We start from the raw sequence: 21,720 nt of genomic DNA on the forward strand, positions 1-21,720 counted from the left end.
AATTGGATGCAAATGAAAACTATTTATGTACAAAACAATCAACTCAAAAGGAGAAAAATAAGAGTATATGGAAAAATAACCAAGCTTTGGATTTTGGCATCAACAGGAAAAATAATTGGCTGCTTTTATTTGGAGAGCTTTTACATAGACATGGCCTAAGTCACAGTACAGTGATTTCCTTTTGAAAGTTTCATAGTTATTTTACAAGCTGCAATTAAAAGAAGAGATGTCTAATATTTAGAATATTACATGAAATATGTTAGTGAGTTTTGTAATAATAAAGGAATAACAAGGAATTTTTGTTTTCCTTCAAACTAAAGTCTTATAATAAATTTCCTGAGTTCACTGGCATGTGCCATCCTTAGAAATATTTAGTTTGACTTGTGGTTACTTGAAAAGTTTAAAAAACAAAAGGCAAATCATTGTGAGCGAGTGTGCCTCCAAATGTGAAAAGCGTGCTTTACAAACCCTGCCAGACCCTGCTCTGGGAAGACAAATCAGTGTTGTTAGGGGATGGTGCTAGTGCGTTCAGTTTGTTTACTTTGGTTTCTATGTCTGCCTGCCTTCTCAGAAAACTTGCTTGGAGCCAGACTGTAGCAGCCCTCTCTCTGTCTTTTCATAATTGATCAGGGGATGACTGCCTTCCCTGAGGGTTAAGACGTGGCAACTTTTTCTGTTTGCTCAGCATCTCAATGCAGTAGTTCAAACATTGTTCACACCAGCTGGCAGTGTAATGCCATATGCACATCTTGTCAAAGCAACTGTTGTCATGGATACTAGAAACTCTCTTAAAAACCAGATCATTGATTCCAATCAAAATTGTACTTTTTATCAGCTGAGAATCTTAATTATTATAGGACAGTATTGATCTCATGATGTTTTCCCATTATGAAAAAAAAAATTCTCTTGTGTTCTGAAACAGCGAGTAACAAAGTAAGATGGTAATTTATTTTAGTTTTATGTGTCGAGAAATTTCATCACTAGTGGTCATTGAACTCAGTTGTTAAGATAGAAAATGGATTTCTAAATAGTCTCACAAAAAGTTTTTTTTAATATTAGTTTCTACTGCTACCTTTAAAACAGTTTCTTATGTATTTTGTTTTAGGTACTAGTTTTTATAGTTCATATAGTACATTTACCAAACTGTCCTTCCTCCAATAAATGAAATGCTTACATTAGTTTCTTGTGTTAAGTTTTATTTTCCTGAGTGGGTAAGAAAACATAAAAATAAATGAAAACATCTTCTATTTTGATTGGTATTCTGTCACACATAGAAACAAACCTGATTGGTTGAGTGGTAATTTCTTTGTTCTCTGATTTTGCTAAGAATGCAAATGAAAACCACTCAATTTTATTTGGCATTAAAACTGCACTTTATTTTGTCAGAGGAGAGGTTTCCCCTTGAATTGTAAGTACAAAAAAAAAAGTGTTTTTAATCTTTAGTGAAAATCCTTATTAATTCACTTTCAAGATAATCTGATGTTGATTTGTCAAATTTAATTACAGCTTCCGGTAACACTTGAAGTCTACTGCTTTTGCTTCAAAATTGCAATATGAAAATGCAAATTGAATGATAATTTAAAAGGGAGTGGGCATTTTAGTTGAGCACTCAAAGACAAGTTCCTTGTGGAAATGGGGTTATTGATGCAGTTTATCATTTTTTTTCTTTACGCACTTTAAACAAATTAAATTTATTTCCTGCAGGATTACATGCATCTTCATGATTTTAATAAAGTTGCACACATGTGTGTTGTGAATTTTTTTGCACATCAGAAGAAAAGAGAATAATGACTATAAAAGGAATATGAGGCTTCTCATATATACTACTAAAGAATAACTGATAACCAATATAACTTTCAACAAAGTGTATAGATATTGTTCTCTTTTTGTCTCTAGGCTCTTCAGGCAGCAAGACAACTTCTCTTACAGCAGCAAACAAGTGGATTGAAATCTCCTAAAAGCAGTGACAAACAGAGACCACTGCAGGTTAGCGAAGTGCGCCTATCCTTGGGCTCTTATTTTAAAAGATGTTTATGATAATCATATGCACATATCCAGGTGTGTGTGTGTGTGTGTGTGTGTGTGTGTGTGTGTGTGTAATTACATTTGCCTATGTAGATAAATTTTAACTCCAAAATATAACTCATTATTTCGTCTTAGAAAATATTCTTCTACTAGCATAGATTTGAATCTTGCAAAACTTATATAGGACCCACATAGGATATACATAAGTATAAAGGATTTTGTATAAAATTCCCTGGTAGGACTGTAATAGGCTTTTATTCACACATAGGGAAAAAGTGAAAATTCTTCCTTAAGAGGAAAATAATAGTAAACTGTTGTTGAAGGAAACAAAGCGGTCTTAGACACCCCTTCCGCAGTTGTATCCGAGTGACAAATGCAGAAAGCCTCCAGGACTGCCAAAAAAACTGTTTGAGTTTGCCAAGGAGTTATTGCTGTTGCTACAGTTATAAAAACACATTCTGGAGTTTGTTGTCCTTACTGGCTATATTTGTCCTGTGAAGCTGATAGTATGTATGTCTTTTAAAGTAACTTTTTTGTTACAGATTATAACCATTGTGGTAGTCTTTTTAAGCAAAATATATGAAACATTTTTTTGAAAATCATTTTAAGGTGTATTTTTAAAATGTTTAAAAGGTACAGTTTGGAATTGCATGAAACATCTCTCATCATGTCCATCAGCTTTGTTGAGAGATAAGCAACGCTTTTCCTGAATTATGTGTTACATACAGGTTTAATAAGGCAAGTTTAGGGTTTTTTTTTTAATAAATATCTCTGTTGATTTATCTTAACGAAACAATCTCTTTTAATGGCCTAGCTATCTGTTTTCTTTTTATTCACAGATGTATTCACAAAAAATACATTGTATTTTTACAAAATACACAAATTTTACTGTATTCACAAAACAGCAACCAAATCATCGATGATAGCCTTCTCGTGCTTATGACAGTTAGAAGCTACTGAGCAAGCACAGTTGAGACATTACCTACCACCTAAAGTTCAATTTATGTTGCCTCACCAAGTTTGAGAAGAGTATTTATTTTTTAGACACAAAGTTATTCGTGGGGAGTGAGTGGGAATAAAGAGACTTGGTGACAGACATTGTTCAACAGAGTGTAAGGTACAGATGTCTGCCACAGTTACAAGGGAAAGTTTTATTGAATCCTCCAGAATGTAAGATTCTATAGTTCTTTTTCTTTTCCAAAAGAAATTTAACATTCTTTTATTTTAACTACTTAATAATTCCATGAGATACTTTCCTCACCATCATATCCTCTCCAAATTATAGCAACAAGCTAGTATTTCCACAGTTATCTGCTTCCTCGAGTCTCTTCATGAATTTGCATATCAGAAAATTGAGCCTAGTGTAAGTCTAAGAAGGCAGCAAATGAAATGTTGGTCTACACTATAGCTTCACAGTGGGAATTTTGCTCCCTTGTTGGTGTAGAAAAAGAAATTTAGATGCTGGTAGCGTAAGCCAAAGATAGGCAAGATGTTATTGTTTCAAATGTCTGAGAAACACTGCTTATTGTTCTAATCTTATCATATTTCTTGATGAAATAGAGGAGTCCTCAATCGCTCCTTCTCCAAAGCCAAGTTCAGTAGAATTTTCCCTATTGCTGGTTACCAGAGTGTCCCTGAAAAGAATGGTGGGCTTTAGTTTTTCTACAGTTTGTTGTTGTTTTATTGGAAGTCAAGATTTGGTACTTTGATTAACTAAAATATACACAGCTTTTACTAAAAATGTGCGCATTTGTGGAAACATTAATGGCTCTAAAATGAGAGTTGTTCGTGTAACAACTGTATAAATATACTTTTAGTACAAGTCTCAATTTTGTTATTCCAGTAGGAAAGGATGATTTATATTATAAATGCCTATTGACAATTGCAGTTGCTGATCATACCACAAGACTTTCATTGTGTCACTTGCATTAACTATTTTGTGATGCATCTTAATCTGAATTTATCATCATTGTATAAAGTATAAAGCTGTAGCATTTTACCATTGTTTGTGATTTTAGTGGGATCTCATGCTAAAATGTCATAGGAACATGGCATTGGTTTTTATGAATGAGAATTCAAAAATAATGATTGAAGACTTATTTGTTCACCAAAATATACACTGTAGATAATATAACATGAGCTAAGATTTTTTTTGTATTTCTTAGTACTTGATAAGCTTAGCAACTGTAGACATGCTGGGAGTGTATTAAAAATCTAATAAAAACCTAACAGCATTTCATACTAGCTTACACATCTGTTTTCAAATGGGGATATTAGGATAATGCTTATTCTTGCATCTGCAAATACTGTTTAGCTTGAGTTACACAATTTGCCACTTGGGTTAAAAAAATGCTAGAATACTTTTGTTAAAATTTTTACTCATATATATAAAGTTGACATTATAAATTATTTTTCTTGTTTTGTTTTGTTTGTTTGTACTTAAGAGTTTAACCAAACTTTCATAATAGAGTCAGTAGAGATTATCTTTTACATTTCCAAAGAATATTTGAAAATATTTCAGAATCTTTACTGGCAAGGCAATGTATTTGGTGTTAATAGATAAATGAGGGGTTTATCATAGCAGACAAAACATCTTTAGCAGACCAAAAAGAGATACTTTTTAAAGATATAGCTTTGGTAAAGAACTATCTTATACATTCCAAAAATTTAAAAATTTTTAGGAATGCTTTGATGGTTCAAATCACAATAACAATATTCAGTTACATGTTATTGCTCATCTGAATTGCTTTAAAATGTTAAAAAAAGAAGTGCTAGCCAGATTTGAAGTGTAGTATGATACAGAGTTTATTTCTAGCACACCAGTATTTATATGCTATTGTTTTTAATTCATTTTTTTTTTTTTTACTTTTTTGTGGTAGAGATGGCATTGATTTTAGGATGTCTCCTGCAAAAGTAAAGCAACTGTCACACCTGACAAGCTTGAGTACCAGTTGTAGTAGGGACTTCATCTCCATGCAGAGTATCTGAATATATGTATTGGAAACGTGTTTACATATTTTCCTCACTCAGTGAGACATCAATTGAACAGGTCCAATCAGTAGGTGCATTGATTAATGAGATACTGATGAATACTATATATAAATTGTGATGCAAATGAGAGCTGATGTTAACCTAAACACTACCAGATGTTTCTTCTAAATAGTCTCACTAGATATTGCAGAAAACATTCTCTAGTGATAGAAGATAGCCTTTCATTTTATTTTATATCTACTCTTAGCATTCCTGGGTTTATAGACCCATAGTGATCCATAATGGGAAAGTTAGCCAAAGAGAGTATTTGATGTTTTCAATTTCATTAAATTAAATTTTAAAAAATTTACACACATACACACACACACGTAACTTCCAGAACCTGTAAATTTAAAAATATTTTTGTAAAATCCATTCTCAATTTTCTAGTCTATGACAAATTTACTTATTTTAGATATGAAAATTGGCTACATTATTGTTCTTGTTATATTTATAGCCATGAGACAGACTTATGATCTCAAGGGATGTTAATCTAAGGTAAACTACATTGCTTTGCTATCTTAGATGAATATTAGTATATAGCATTGTAATCACTTTTTTCCTTGTAGGCTAATATCTAATATAAATGTTTCTTACCAATAGGTAGTTTAAAAATAGAAAAATCGAAAAATCTCTATAATTCTTTCTTAGGAAGTTCAAAAGTGGAATAGTGTTAAGCAAAAGTGAATTAAACATTGGAGTCTTATTTTGATTCTGCCACAAATTATGTAAGTCTAAGAAAATTACAACATTTTAAAATTAAAGCCTCTGGGCTAATTGATAGACTCAATCTAAAAATCCATGGCTAAAGATTCATTTTGTTTTGAAGTAAGTGATAGGCATCTTAGTTTTGAGAGTTTAGGCTTAGCTTGTTGGATTTTAGCTTATAAATTAAGGGTTATGAGGCTTTTTATTTATTTTTATTTGCAAACCACTTTCTTGCCAACATGCAACAACCAGAAATAATGCTTCAGAATGACAAGATTAAATTCCTTATGTATGGAAACAATAGTTATGTACTACATATAAGGAAGCTTCGGTTTTTAAAAAAATTCCTTGAAATAATATTGTAAATTGCATTTAAGAAGTGACATCGGTAGATAAAACTAAAGATTCTGTAATAACTTAATCAGTGATCCTAAGAGTTCATAATCTATATTAAAAATCAATAATAAGGTATAAAATGTATAATTTTATACTGAATAAAATATTCTGGAAAATGATATCTGAGGGCTATGGGATTGGATGCTGCTAAATATATTTTGGGAAATTATGACATTCCATTTATGTGTTAATAAAGAATAAAATAGACTTTCTTTCCTTTCCTTTTTTTGGTCCTGAGGATTGAACCTAGGAGCACCTATGTTTGAGCTACACTGCCAGCCCTATTTTTATTTATTTGTTTACTTTTATTTTTGTGGTACTGAGGATGGAACCCAGGGGCTTTCTACCTCCAGGCTACACTCCCAGACCTATAATTTTTTAATGTATTTTATTTGGAAACAAGGTCTCACAAAGTTGCTGAGAGCCTCACTAAGTAGCTGAGGCTGGCTTCAAACCTGTGCAATCTCCTGTCTCCGCCTCCTAAGTACTGAAATTACAAGCATGCACCACCACGGCCGGCTTATTTTTTTATCTTAAAACAGAGTTTCACTAGGTTGTTGAGGGCCTCACTAAATTGCTGAGGCTGACCTCAAGTTTACAAGCCTTCTGTCTCAGCCTTTCAAGTACTAGGATTATGGGTATGTACCACCCTCCACAGCAAATTGAATATGAATATTTTAACATTAATTTCTAGTGTATAAGAGTTAGAGAGATGCCAAGATACATTTTCTTCCAAATACTGAATGTAGCATTTGCAGGAAGTTTATAGGTTTGAGTAAAATCTACTGTGATGTAGAAAACTTACAAAAAAAATTAAAGATAGTCTTTGCTATTAATGTTTTCTGCATATTAAAAATAAGGAGTAAGTCTACTACAACTGTTTCTTCATCATAAAATGAGAAGAATATAATTTACCAACTGTAAGGATAGACAGTGCCCAATGTGGTCCTGACTTTTGCCTTCCAGTAGAGAGTGTTTCTTTCCTAAATGACAGGATTGAACTGGCAGATTTATGTTCATGTTATAGAATACAATCTTTCAACTATTGTAATCTTTCCCCCCATGGCCAGCTATTCAAGGCCACCCTGTTGAGGAGGGTCAGGCATACACCCATCACTGGAAAGCCTCACACATATCCATCTCATGATGTGTAGGAGAAAGAGCATGTGTTTCAGGTCTGAAGCCTGCCTCTGCCTATAGTAAGTCTGACTTTGAATAGAGTAACTTTGATCATCTGGGGTTTATTTCCTCATCTCTAAAATGAAAATAAAGGTAGCCCAACATGTGGCACATGTTGGTCATCCCAGTATGTGGAGGCTGAGACAGGAGGCTCACAGGTTCAAAACCAGCCCCAAAACTTAGTGGGACTCTCAGCTACCTAGTAAGGCCCTGTTTTAAAATAAATTAGTAGGGAGAAATGGGTAACAGGAGGAACTCTAGATGAAGAAGGAGATCCTATAGAGGAGCAAATAAGGTGGCCTAACTGAGGGGACAGGAAGGGGGAAGAGGGAAACTCTCTAAAGCACATAATATACTTAAATGTATCAAAGTCAGTCACTAAGCCGGGCATGGTGGCGCCGCAGGCTTGTAATCCCCGCGCTTTGGAGGCTGAGACAGGAGGATCACACAGGTTCAAAGCTAGCCTCGGCTACTTAGTGAGGCTCTCAGCGATTTAGTGAGACCCTGTTTTGAAATAAAATATAAAATAGGTCTAGGAGTATAGCCTGGAGGTAGAAAGCCTCTGGGTTCCATCCCCACTACCACCAAAAAAATGCCCCGACTTATAGGATCAGTGGCACGCATACTTCCCACTCATCACACACAAACATATGTTAATACATATCTCCCCTACTAGCCTGAAAGCTCTATGACAGCAGAAACTGTAACTCTTCCACTCACCTCCAGTAGCTAGCACAGATCCTGTGGAATAATAGATTACAAGGAACCATTGTTCAAACAATAAATGGGGAGATTGTGCTGTATAAAGTAAGAGAGGGTTGAATTCATTCACTGAGTGTACACTGAGTGGTTAATGTTGTAATGTCTTCAGGGACTTACGATTCATTTAAGGAAGTATTGAGACCTATTTACAGGTAACATTTTAGACCCTAATGGATGTGATATAGAAATGCAGAAAGTAAAGTGAGTATTTAAGGAAAAAAAAATCAGTTAAAGCAGAAGTGATCAGGGAAGTCTGTATAGAGAAGTAACATCTGTGTTGGGTTTATACAAAGGGAATTTGGTAAATAAAAAAAGGAAAAACATTTTTGATTTAGAATTTTTCCAAAGATATCATCAACGATGAAAAGAGAGGAAGCTGTGGGATGTAGTTAGGTGAGAATAAGTAGAAAGTAGTTTGTTTTAATCGGCGTAAAGATATCATAGTAAAGGAGTGAATTGTTAGTGGGCTAGAAATGCATGTATCCAACTGTATAGAGCCTGAAATGCCAGGTTAATGAATCTGTAGGTTACAGTTTGGGTAGTGGGGTTTATTAAAAGTCTTTTAGGAGAAAGTGGTGTGACAGCAGAAATGTTTGATGATGACCTAATAAGCAGTGGTACATTTGGAAGATGTCTTCAGGGAAGGGAGTACAGGGATCTGCAATACCTTTAAAAACTGTTTAGGCATGAATATGAACTGAGTATTGGACTTTTTGAGTTTGAAGTAACAGTGAAACACAGAAAAAAATCATTTAGCTTTCAGATGAGATCAAGAGCATTCAGGGTTGTGTGGCTGTATACAGACTATTCTGCTTTAGAAAATCGGGGGGAGGGCTTGACAGAGATCAGAACTAAAGACAAATATTTATGGGGTAATCCAGATGTTATACATGAATCTGCAGGAGTAAAGGAAATTTTTTAAAAAGATAATTTACAAAGAGCAACTCAGTTGCACCCATGTGTTCAAAGCAAAAGGGAAAAACAGAAAGGAGAAGAGAGCAATCAAATTAAAACTTTATTAAGGAAGACCAAGGAAAGAGTTTTTCAAAGATAGGGCCTGTCACCGGGCGTGGTGGTGCACACTTGTAATCCCAGCGCTTGGGAGGCTGAGACAGGAGGATCACGCAGGTTCAAAGCCAGCCTCAGCTACTTAGTGAGACCCTGTTTCCAAATAAAAATATAAAATAGGTCTGGGAATATAGCCCAGAGGTAGAAAGCCCCTGGGTTCCACCTCCAGTACCACCAAAAAAAAAAAAAAAAAAAAAAAAAAGATAGGACCTGTCAATATATCAGTTGATATCCACAAGACAAGAACCTTCAGGCATAAACACTGTCCAGCTGAGTTGCAACATTGGTATTTTTAATTACCCTAGTTGTTTGTTGCTCATTGGTAAATACTAAAATGGTCAATAGTGAAAGGGGAAATCATACTTTAGCATGAATGTTAAGTAGAAAATAGATAATTACTAAATATACTTTTGCTTCTCTACTTGCATATAAGTTACTGAATGCCCACAATTTAAATTGGAAGAGAACTCCTTGGTCAGAGGTCAGATTTTCTCTTTTCTTACCTACACCAGTACTTGCTTCTGTCTGTAATCCATTAGGGTTTTAAGTCTATATTCCCTTGACTTCTCTACCCTAACGAAAGTGAGAGCAAGACAGAAATAGAACATTAATATTGTTATGGGAGCTCTCTGTAGGATTTAAGACTTAGGCTGTGAATTTTGTCTTAAGATGTTAGAAGGTGTTGTACAAGCTAAACTGAGTGACAAAATGAAGAACAGTATCAGTACACGATTAAAGACAAGAGGTAAAATTATTTTGAATTTCACTTCTATTTAAGATCCTTTGTGATTCCTCTACGGATTCTGTCCATGTCTTTATATCTGCATTCAGTCGACATTTCTACTTAGTGTTCTTAATATTTCCTTGCTGTTTTTACCTCTTCAACTGTTTCCTTCCCTCCTTGCTCTTCTCTCCTGTTATCACATAATCTCTTCCATTTAAATTTTTCTCTTGGTCCAATATGGAGGGGGAAAAAAAAACCCATGAAATATCTGTAATTCTTTAACTCTGTCTTGAACCTAAAAGATACCTAGCATATCATTTTAGTAACAAAATAATAAATCCGTGCTACTTCTTACAGTCTAGTGTCCAGTATTTAATTATTGTCTTGCCTTGCCCCAGGAATACTTTGCTTTAGGATCCCCTTGAAGCTACTTAGCTCCCACATGAAAGCAACTCTACTTCTTGACTATCTCAGCCACTTTAAAAGAACCTCGATCCTGGAAGCATCTCATTTAGTGATAGAAATCTCCTGTGACTTCTGACATTTATAAAACTTTTTAAAGTCATGATAGGAACAATTTAATCATACATTTAATTCTTTGGTCACATTTTTCCAGAAAACTTTTTAAAACAAATATCTAAAGTATAATTGTTCTAAGGGTTATGTTAAATGGCCAGTTCTAAGTAATCTCAGGTTGTGCTGTTTGTGACCATTTTGTAAGCTGAATTTCGCAACAAAGCATTTAAAAACATCAATCAAATGTATAATGAATTGTTCTTAAAAATATTTAAGACACCCTACCTTAATATAAAAATCATATAAGCACATTATGATAATCCAACAGGATTTTAAGTTAAATTGTGGCTGGGCACTAAGTTACTTTTCCCAAAGGCACTTAATGAATGCTAATAAATTGCTATAGTGCAGTAGATTTTTTTTTCAAATGAAAATTATGTTCTCTGATTAGAAGAGAAAGAAACCACTCATGAGAACTAATTATAGTAGACCCTTGACATTCACAAGGTGTGTATCCTGAGATCTTCCTGAACCCTTGAAATCAAGAAATCCCCATTTCAAAAGTATGGAGGGGTTTGTGCAAACTTGCTTGCAAAGACTGTCCTCATTCTGAAGTGAACCGCCACCGCCTTGTGCAAAGCAGAACACACATTAACAACTTCACAACTTCCAATTCAATTTGCTACATGTTTCATCTCAGTATCTTATAAAGAAGCAATTATTTTATACACATCACAAGTTCATCCTATCAGTGAGAACAGGTAGAAAGCAATTGAGAGAGTAGAATTAGTTCACCTACATGAGAAGTTGGCAATCTAATGGACCAGATCAGCCTCCAAGCATACTTGATTGTTCACAACTTCAAGAATTACACAGGTGTTTGTTTAGGTACTTGGGATCATATGCAGATAATCAGATGAGTCCTCAATGAATGTTAAGCCTCTGTGCTATTAGATCTTACAGTCTGTCATCTGTGAGAGAAATCCAAAGCGAATCAAGTTTCTCATTGCCTTACTATATTTATTAAAGAACCGAGGGCCTCTAATATCTTGGAATTTTCTTCCTTCTTGATTATAAGTCTCTGCCAATACCAATAAATTACCTAGAATATCCCAGCCAGGGAAATAAAATGCCTGACATGCTATTTAAGAGCAGAGGGGGATGCAGTGTCTTGAGACCTCAGAGAAGTTGAGGGGATGATACATTAAGGAGTGCTGATGGTTGACAGCTTGGACCCATTTTTGGCTAAAAGGATATGAGGGTTATTTATTTTGTCATTTGTTCATTCCTATTTTTGAAGGGTTATCAAGATGCATGCCAAACATTATAGCGTTTAAGCACTTTAGTAGCACAGAATGTATAGAAAACTCTCACAGTGTAAATTCTTGCACTTAGAATGCTAACACTTACATCTGTAAAAGCTGTCACCTTGATATCTTCCACTGGCGGTGCGACTGCACATTTTCTAGTGACAAACCCATGAAGTGCTGATGAGAGGGAAATCCACTGTCTCACAGAAAGGCTGCGTGCGGTAGAGCCTTGTACAGAACATCTCTGAAAACAGCAACAACACAAAAGGCAAAGCTATTCTCTATGGTCTGACTTCTTTCCATAGACCGAACATGCAATAGACATTTAAAATATATTGAGGAGTGATTCAAATATCATTAAAATTGGAGTTTTTCAAAAGCTTGATATTCAAGTTTTTCCTTTATTCTGGGTGTATGTATTTCTCCTAATCAGTAACTATCAACACTCCCCTACACAATCTTACAGCATATTTAGGCCAGTGGTTTTCAAATCTATTTGAGAACTTTTTGAAATAGAGATCTTGGGTCCACTCAAAACTACTGAGTTAAAACTGGGCAATGGGATCTTTGAAAAGCAAAACTTATTTAGGCCTGGTGGCACACACTTGTAATTCCAATACTTGAGAGGTTGAGACAGGAAGATCACAGGGGAGAGGCCAGCCTCAGCAATTTAGTAAACCCTGTTTCAAATTAAAAATAATAATAAAAATAATCTGGGCATTGTGGCTCATGCTTGTAATCCCAGTACTTGGGAGGCTGAGACAGGGGGATCACAGGCATGGCCAACTTCAGTTACTTAGTGAGGCCCTCACAACTTAGACCCTGTTTCAAAATAATGAATAAAAAATAGGGCTGGGTGTATAGCTTGGAGGTAGAATTCCTCTGGGTTCAATCCCCTGTAGTACAAAAAAAATTATAAAATAAGGTAAATAAACCTGGGGGGTGAAGCTTGGAAGTAAAATGCCTCTGAGTTCAATCCCTAGCAACAACAACAAATTCAGAATGAAACCTTTTCTAAAATCAAAAGATCTAAAATTCTCCAGAAGATTTTAATTTTAGATGTATAAGAACCCTGAACTATTCTCTTCTGAAACAGGACAGTGGTTCCCTGTAGTAAATATTACTGAATCTAACTACCCTATTAATATACTGTATCACTATCTCTCACTAGAATTCAGTTTTCCAACCCATACAGCAAAAATGCTGAGCTGGTGATACCTCAGGTTCCTTCCAAATCCACAGTCTGAATCTCAGCTCCGTGTTTGTTCTGTTTGATGCATGCATTTCTTCTTCTTCTTTTTTTAATATACATATATATTGAGGGGGGGGAGGGAGAGAGAGAGAGAGAGAGAGAGATTGTGTGTGTGTGTGTGTGTGTGTGTGTGTGTGTGTGTGTGTGTGTGTTAGGGGATGTGGTACTGAGAATTGAACCCAAGAGCAGTTTACCCCTAAGCTACATCCCCAGCCCTTTTTAAATTTTTTTGGTCTTAAAACAGGGTCTTACTAGGTTGTTGAGAGTCTGCCTGCATTGCTGAGACTATTCTAGAACCTTTAATCCTTCTGTCTCAGCCTCCCAAGTACTGGGATTACAGGTGTGTGCCACAGAACCCAGCTTCTGTATTTATTCTTTAAAACAGGTTTCTTAAAATGCTTCTCTTTGATAATTTTTCCAGATAATTTCCAACAATTATTATCCAAATTTTGTCTATACTATCTTATCTTCTCATGTAAAGTTATCGGTAATGAGCTTGTTCCTTTCTTATATTTTATTTTAAAACATAATATTGATAGCCAGGCGTGGTGGCGCATGCTTGTAATCCCTGTGCTTGGGAGGCGGAGACAGGAGGATCATGCAGGTTCAACACCAGACTCGCTGGCTTAAGAGACCCTGTTTCCAGATTAAAAAAAAAAAAAAAAAAAAAAAAAACATAAAAATAAGTCTGGGAATGTAGCCTGGAGGTAGAAGGGTTTCCAGGAACCCCAGTACCACCACCAAAAAAAAAAAAAAAAATAGTATCTATACTCTAAAGTCCTCATCAGAAATCCATTATGCCGAACTGTCTTCCCTTTGGTGTTAGAACCCGTAAGACAGAGCTCATTGCCTTCCCAGGCAGCTGTTTTGTCGCAATCGTCTTTGCTCATGATCTCAGTGCCCACCATCTGTCTTTTAAGAGCAGCAACACCAAATGATGTATAATTTTTCCAATGCTGATTCATGTGACCATGCAGCTGGCCTTCTCTTAGCTCCAACTTACAGTCGAGAAAACTTCTGTGCAGCTTTTAAATTTCTGTGGTCAACTATTCTGTGAAAGTCTTCTCTGCTACTCTCTCCATCCCCGCTGCAAACAGTGTGGACTTCCATGACTTCTCTGTGCTTCAGTTCTCATGGGCATCATACTGAGTAATAAGAATTGTAAGCTCCTTGAAGGCCAGGAACGTGTCTTATTCATCTTCAGGGTTCCAGTGTCTGGAACCAATGTGTGCAGCCTGTGACCAGTGTTTACCCTCTCTTTTCTCTTAGGCTCCATTTCTGGGTGTTTTTTTTTTTTTTCCAACTGCCCACTCAGGCAACTCAGCCCAGTTCTACATGTTTAGATTTAAATTGTTCTTCTTCCCCTGCCCTTGTCCAGTGTTTCCTTCAGTATTTCCCAGACATTAAGCACTTCTGTTTTGATAGCGTCAAATTCCCCTGCCCTATAAACAAGAAAACTCCTTCAACTTCTAGGCATGTTCTAAAAGGTTTTATGAACCAGTACTATGCACCATCATACACCTGACTCATTGAAGGCAAGACTTAGGTCTTGCTGCCTGCTGGATGTGCTGTTCATTCATTCATAAATGTTTATAGGATATTTGTTCCGTATCTGGCATTTTGCAAGGCACCACGAACTATATGAACTTTGCTACCTGTTTACCTTTGTTCCTTTGTCTCCATCTTTCCCACCCTGCTCAGTTAGCTGCCAAGCTCCTGCATTATCCTTCAAAGGCCCTACTCCTGAGCATCCTCTGACTTATCCCCTGTACGTGTGTATTTCCAAACTATCAATCATATGCTTATTATTCCATATGTGCTTGTTACAAAGATACATTATGCCACATTTTAAGTGTGTTTGACCATTTCTTTAGCTCATTCTCAAATTTGAAACCCTTGGTGATCAGAGCCTACATTTTACCCATGTTTATATCCTCACCTTCTTAACACAGTGCTTGACAAATGGTAGATGCTAAATAAATCAGTGCCCAAAACTGAATCAAAGTCTGCAAACCCTTCTATGTCAGAAGGAGTTTAGGGTACTGATCTCATTCAAATCAATGAAATAAATATAGAAATATGGTATTTATCAGCTCATCATTTTTGTAGAAAATTATAAGCAGGTATGAATATCATCAGGTGTCATGATCCAGGTTATGTTACCCAAACTTCCAGTATATACACTCTCATATTTATAATGTTTTGTGTTTGTTTCATCTAGGCAATTTGTTTATGAAGTAACATTTCTAATGATTTCCTTCCCTGCCTAGATGGATGTCAATGACTTATTTAATAGTAACCAATTAAGTCTTCCCTCTTTTAATTTCATCTAAATCTCTGAGTCTACTCTCTGGATTCTACGCACTAGAGATATTTTGCTTACAATAAACACTTTAACTTCAATTTAGTCTCTTTCCTTTTCTAACTCTGAGCTACATCCCCAGCCCTTTTTATTTTTTTATTTTAAAACAAGTGCTTTCTAAGTAGCAGCTCACTGGCCTAGAGCTTTTTTGAACAACTTATGCTGCTTCGTTGCTCTGCACTAGCCATGATTCCAACTTTAGTAAGTACCAGTGACACTGAATATGGACCGGAAATAAGTCTGCATAATAAAATTACATTGGAAATCAATAGGATTACAAGTGAGATGTAAGAATAGCTCAAATATCAAACTATATATGCTTTTTACTTGATTTATTGGTATATGATTTTATGAGCTCATTATATCTATTGGCTTAACCCTGTGAATGCTATATATTTCCACTAATGCATTATCTACATTTGCTATAGCATTTATCAGCTGATCCCTTTAGGAATATAGATTTATTTTTCTCCTGAAATACAGACTCCATTTTTCTCCTGAAGTACAGATGCCATAGATATGGAGTCCAGAGCTGTCAGGGACAACTGATCAAGGATAATACAGAGAACAGAGCTCCTTTTAACCTCCCACTCCACCCCATGTAGCTTTTATCTTCTTAGTCACTAGATGAATGCCCCACCTCCGGACATCATGTCCATGTGCCAGGCAGAGAAAAACGAGGAAAGCAAGAAAGGAATGAAAGCTGGGCGTGGTGGCGCACGCTTCTAATCCCAGGCTTGGGAAGCTGAGACAGGAGGATCCCACAGGTTCGAAGCCAGCCTCAGCTACTGAATGAGGCTCTCAGCAATTTAATGAGATCCTGTTTCCAAATACAGTATAAAAAATAGGTCTGGGAGTATAGCCAGGGGGTTGAAAAGCCCCTAAGTTCCACCCTCAGTACCACACACACACACACAAAGAGGAATGACAAAACACAGATAAGTAGTTTCACTGACTCTGTCCCATATATTAATAAGCTGTCCCAGAAACTTCATGCAGGGGTTTCATCTCCATCTCTGGGCCTGAATCTTACATAGAAAATGCCCATCATTTAGAGTCTCTGAAGCTAATTATTTTGATTCAAGCACTTTGTCATACTGAAGGGAACTGGAGTTCCTTTGGTAGGAAGGGAAGGTGGCTTTAGGATAGACAACTAGCAGTGTGTACCACTGTCTGCCTCCCAAATCTGTTAGTTCCCTTTCCCTAGTACCCTTTTTGGTTTTTTTTGTTTGTTTGTTTGTTTTCTTTTCCAGGAGAATTTATAAATTCACACATGTTTGTGTTAAAGTGACTAAAGTTCAATGGGTTATTTTATACAGGTGTATTCTAAGTTTTAATCTTTTTATAAGAGGTGATTAAAGAGCAAACCAGGCATGGTGATCCATGCCTGTAATCCCAGCACTTAGGAAGCTGAGAAAGGAGGATTGCAGGTTTAAGGTCAGCTTCAGGAAATTAACAAAACCCTTTGCAATTTTGCAAGACCCTACTTCAAAAAAAAAAAAACTTAAAAAGGGGTTGGTTTGTAACTTGGAGGTAGAATGGTTCAATCCCCAGAACCAGAAGAAGAAGAAGAAGAAGAAGAAGAAGAAGAAGAAGAGAGGAGGAGGAGGAGGAGGAGGAGGAGGAGGAGGAGGAGGAGGAGGAGGAGGAGGAGGAGGAGAGGAGGAGAAAGGAGGAGGAGGAGGAAGAGGAGGAGAAGGAGAAGAAGAAGAAGAAAACATAAGTCAGTATATATTCATCATTCAATTAAAGCAGCATACAAATAAACTAAGATGACCTCTGTCCTGAAGGTTGCTGCTGAAGGTTGCAGGGCAAGTGAGGCACCCAGATGGAACACAGGTAGGCAGTGGAAGAAACTCTGGAAAGTTTAAATAAGTGAAGCATTTTACATGTTTTGCAAATAGAGAGCAAGTGTATTGTGGAGGATGTTGGGAAAACAAGTCATGGAAGCTAAACTTTAAGCAGGTTAAGATCAGAAAAAAAATCATTTTGCTTTTACATATTAGGTTCTGATATCACCAGAAAATTTGGGGAAGTTCTCCCATTCCTCCCAACTACAGTGATGAGAAAAGATATGTTGAATAGTTCCTGTATATATCGTATAACTATCTGTATTTTACTCATCTACACCAGAAAAAGAGACACTTCACAAAGCATTTAGAAGCGCCCTGGACCTGCCTATTCCTCTCTCCCTCCACCCCCACTATGTGAGCTGGAGTTCCTGCTGGGTTCTGGGAGCCAGCGGCTTTATAACCTGTGTTCTGTAGTTTTATTTTCACATAAATTCCCCCAATTTTTGGTACTGTTTCTATTTACCTATAAGGAATCTGAGAGTCAGAAAATGTCAGGAAACCTCCCAAAAACCCAGGGTTGAATTTCAGTTTTGTCTGATTACCACCTTATTTGGGGGTATATTTGAAATAAGTGTTGTATCCTTTGGAGTTCTCCATTTGGGGAACAGGAAGGGCAGAAACATCTTCCTCTGTGAAGGCTGCATGTCTGGTTAAAGGATGCCCCATTTGGGGAGACAAAAAATGGGGAGAGATCCCTATGTCATATGCAACCCTGCCCAACCAGAAGGAATTGCTCTCATGAGTTCTAGTTCCTTCTTCCAGGGTACCATGAGAGTAATAATGAGTCATTAGTTTGGCTCTGAGATACTGTAAACACATAATGACTTTTTATACTCTCACCTCCCATGATAAATCCTGCTTGCTTTCCAGTAATTATCCAGCATGAAATTAAAATGAACTGGGGCCATCTACTTCTTTAAACTTGTGTTCTGTGGTATTGATGTAATAGGATTTTGTCTTAGAAATAAAAAAGTCTGATGACCTATTCTTCGGAAAAATATTTCAAAAATTTAGAAAACAAATTTCCAAATAATACTATTATCTTCTACTGTGAAGTCATTAATTTTTTAAGAATTTGCTGATTTTTAGCAGCTCTTCCTATATGCAATTTATTTTATTTTTAATAGTCATTTTCAGTACGGCATCTTATATCTCACTTAGCCAGGATGTTCAAACCCTAATAACAGACAGGTATATAATGGACTGGTTGTAAGAGGGTAGAAAGAATGGGAAATATATTCTACCTAAGAGCTCATTTTTCTTTCTCCTCTCTCCTTTCCTTCTTCCCTCCTTCTCCCCCCCCCCAAGCACAAACATAAACAAAATATCAGCCACTGCTCAATCTGGCTTTTGGGTCCCATTTTGCCACATTTTTGTTTAATAATAGAACCTTGAAATCAACCTATAAAATACAGATTATATATATATATATATATACATATTTTGCAGAAATATGATTTATTATGATATCACTTACTGATTAGTGAGTCCAGAGTCTTTGAGGACCTGAGAACTAGTTGGTAGCAATGTGCGTGATAGTCCTATTTTTGATGAAGCAGTGATAAATGGTTTACTCAGTGCTAAATGCATCCTTCCATCACTAAAGAGACAAAATAGCATTAATACACACTGTCATGCCAATACAAATTGCTTTAAAAGAAACATCTGTTCTAGAACTAACTGATAGTGAAGAACATTTCCTAGGAACCAAATTAGAAATGATTACTTAAGCAATTGATGTGGTTTCGTTAGTTGGCATGCCCATTCAGTAATTTTCAACACTTGGAGACTAAATCAGAGCTGGCTAATATATCCCCCCCACACACACACACACCTTTTTGCTTGCTACTCTACTCAAGTAGATATTTCTTTAATAAAAGGAGAGTTCTGCACTAATGTAGAAGTAAATTGAAAAGCCTACTTTATGTAATTTCATAGGAAACAAATGATTATCGAGCCCCAGAAGAAAAATCACAAACTAAAACCAAAACAGTAGTGTGATTTGCAAAACTGGTTTACACTATTTCCATGTATTAGAATTCATATCCTCAATCAATCCATCAAAGAAACATGACTACAGGCCCTCAGTGTCTTAGACACTTTGCTAAGCAGACACCGGTTACCACAGGGAATTCAAAGATGTTCTTATCCTCAGGGAGTTGACAATCTGGCTGGATAAAAATTCAAGATAATAACCATTCTTCTAAGCCATTTTAAACAAAACTCATAGTTTAAGGTTAAAAAAAAAACCTACTTGACAGTTATGGCTTTTTAAAGTGTTCTGTGGAATAAATTGAGTTTCTCTTTTCTGTGTTTAGTGAATCAGCCATCATTTATAGACTGGGGTGAATAAGATTTTCATTCTTGTGCCTCTTGAGGCTGTTTGTGGTCCTTTAAAATTTGTTTAGGACTGTAGTCCAGAGTCTAAGAGGAGATTGAAGTTTAAAAATTAGTCTGAGAATAACAATTGGTATGATAGAGACGATTAAAGTAGAATAAAAAAAAAAGTCTATTACAAAAGGTGTACCCAGGTTGAAAAGAGGAAAAAGGGTTAAAAAAAGTGTTTTAGTTGAGTACTTTACATAAAAAAATCACCATACCAAAGGTAGTAGTAGCCTTTTACTTTTCATCATGGTTGAAACCAAATCAAGGCCATCAAGTTCTCTCTTTGGTTTGGTACTAGCGATTTAACCCAGGGACATTCTAACTTTGAGCTAGCTGTAACCCCAGGTAGGTGTGTGTGTGTGTGTGTGTGTGTTGTGTGTGTGTGTGTGTGTGTGTGTGTGTGTGTGTGTGTGTGTGTGTGTGTTGAACCAGGATCTCACTAAGTTTCAGAAAAAGGCTTGGAACCTGCAATCCTCCTGCCTCCATCTGCCAAATACTATGGTTACAGGCATGCACCACTATGGCAGGCTTAGGTGCTCTCTTTTAAAAGAAAAATAAAAAATACTTATAAACTAGACCTTTAAGTAAAAGTTTTTAAGGAAGTAGCATATTTTATGAAAAAAGTTTATATATACTATACTACATTCAATTTTTTTTAATTTTCAAATAACCTTTTATTAACAAAGCAGTATGTTCTTGCAAAAGTAACCCACGCCATACAGAAAAGTATAAAGAATTGAAATTCCCCTGAATTCCAACCTTGTATGATCCTGTTAACACATATATTACATTTATTCTATCTGTACTTAGGTGTTCATTCATGTGACACCATGATGCCAGTCTCTAAATTAATACGATTTTATATTTTGTAACTCATCTTAAACATAAGATTTATTCATAACTGTATCTTGGTGTAGAACCCTGGAAAACCATGAACATGTTTTGACTTGGTGGTTTATTGTGTGTTGTGTAATAAAGGCAAGAGGCCAGACTAGTTCTCAGAAGAGACACTGAGCTTAGGGCTGACTCCAGCAGTTCCTGATGGTAGAACCTTCAGGATGGTGCAGTTGGACAGCCTCAATTCCATTTTTGTCAATCAAAGAGATTTGACTCATTCTCTAGCTCTAAATATTTACTGTAATCATGTGTGGTCGTGCACACCGTAATTCCAGTACTTGGGAGGCTGAGTCAGGAGGATCACAGTTTTGTAGTCAGCATGATCACAGGTTTGCAGTTAGCATCAGAAGTTTAGTAAGACCCTCTGCAACTGTTTCAAATAAAAAATAGGAATGTTTCAAATAAAAAATTAAATAGGAATGTTTCAAATAAAAAATTAAATAGGGATGGAGGTATATCTCAGAGGTAGAAGGCCCCTGGGTTCATTCCCCAGTACCACAAAAATAAATAAGCATTAAAAGTAAAAATTTATTGTCCTAATGCTTTATTTTTAGCAAAAGAATATCCCTTATTGGTAACTTATATTTACAAAAAGAATCCCTTTTTTATGTATTACCTGCCAAAAGTTTTAACTTTGATAATGAATTTGCTTTTTTCTTAATAGTAAAAAAAAAATAAGATTTGTTTAAAATTTGAAGACTTATGGACTCATTTATTAGGATTAAAGTAGCTAGATAACTCAGGACAAAAGTGAAATTTGTTTTTAGAATATTATAGAATGTGCTTATTCATTACTTATGAAGACAGTCTTCATTCCATTATGTTCCACATGCCCCATGACATACCAGCTTATCTGTTTATAAGTGCTTTTCTGCATGCTCGATTATATATATATAAGGCTTTTAATGAAGAAAAATAAAATAAGGAATATTTAGAAATATAATTATATGGAGGTCAAAACTGTGAAAATTGCTTTTCTCACCATCACTATAACTTAGCTTTATTGCCTAAATTACATAGTAATAAAAATCATTTTTATATCCCTGAATCACTAGTGTTGGTTCTTCATAGAAAGCTGAAACGTAGTTATTCAGGAAGAAAATAGTTTGCTTACTTTTTCATAGTCATTTTGAAACGTTGTTTTTTTAGTACCATGAGTTGAAATATTCAAGATACTATGAAATGAAATAAAAGCCACAAAAGAGTTTTAATTTGATCCTGTTTACTTATTATAAGGGCTATTATTCATTCAA

The 21,720-nt window shown here is 35.7% G+C and overlaps 1 protein-coding gene across 4 annotated transcripts in view; it reads left to right on the forward strand.

The window, feature by feature from the left end:
- Positions 1-21,720, forward strand: part of FOXP2 (forkhead box P2) — a gene marked incomplete at both ends in the record, with an annotated part of 302,479 nt that overhangs the window by 120,534 nt on the left and 160,225 nt on the right. For all 4 annotated transcript variants that reach the window (XM_080701894.1, XM_080701895.1, XM_080701896.1 and 1 more), the window contains one exon: positions 1,897-1,986. In XM_080701894.1, the coding sequence (XP_080558020.1) occupies positions 1,897-1,986 (90 nt within the window). The remainder of the gene's footprint in view (positions 1-1,896; positions 1,987-21,720) is intronic.

The sequence above is a fragment of the Muscardinus avellanarius genome (assembly GCF_963383645.1).
Source record: "Muscardinus avellanarius genome assembly, chromosome: 9".
Taxonomy (NCBI): Eukaryota; Metazoa; Chordata; class Mammalia; order Rodentia; family Gliridae; genus Muscardinus; species Muscardinus avellanarius.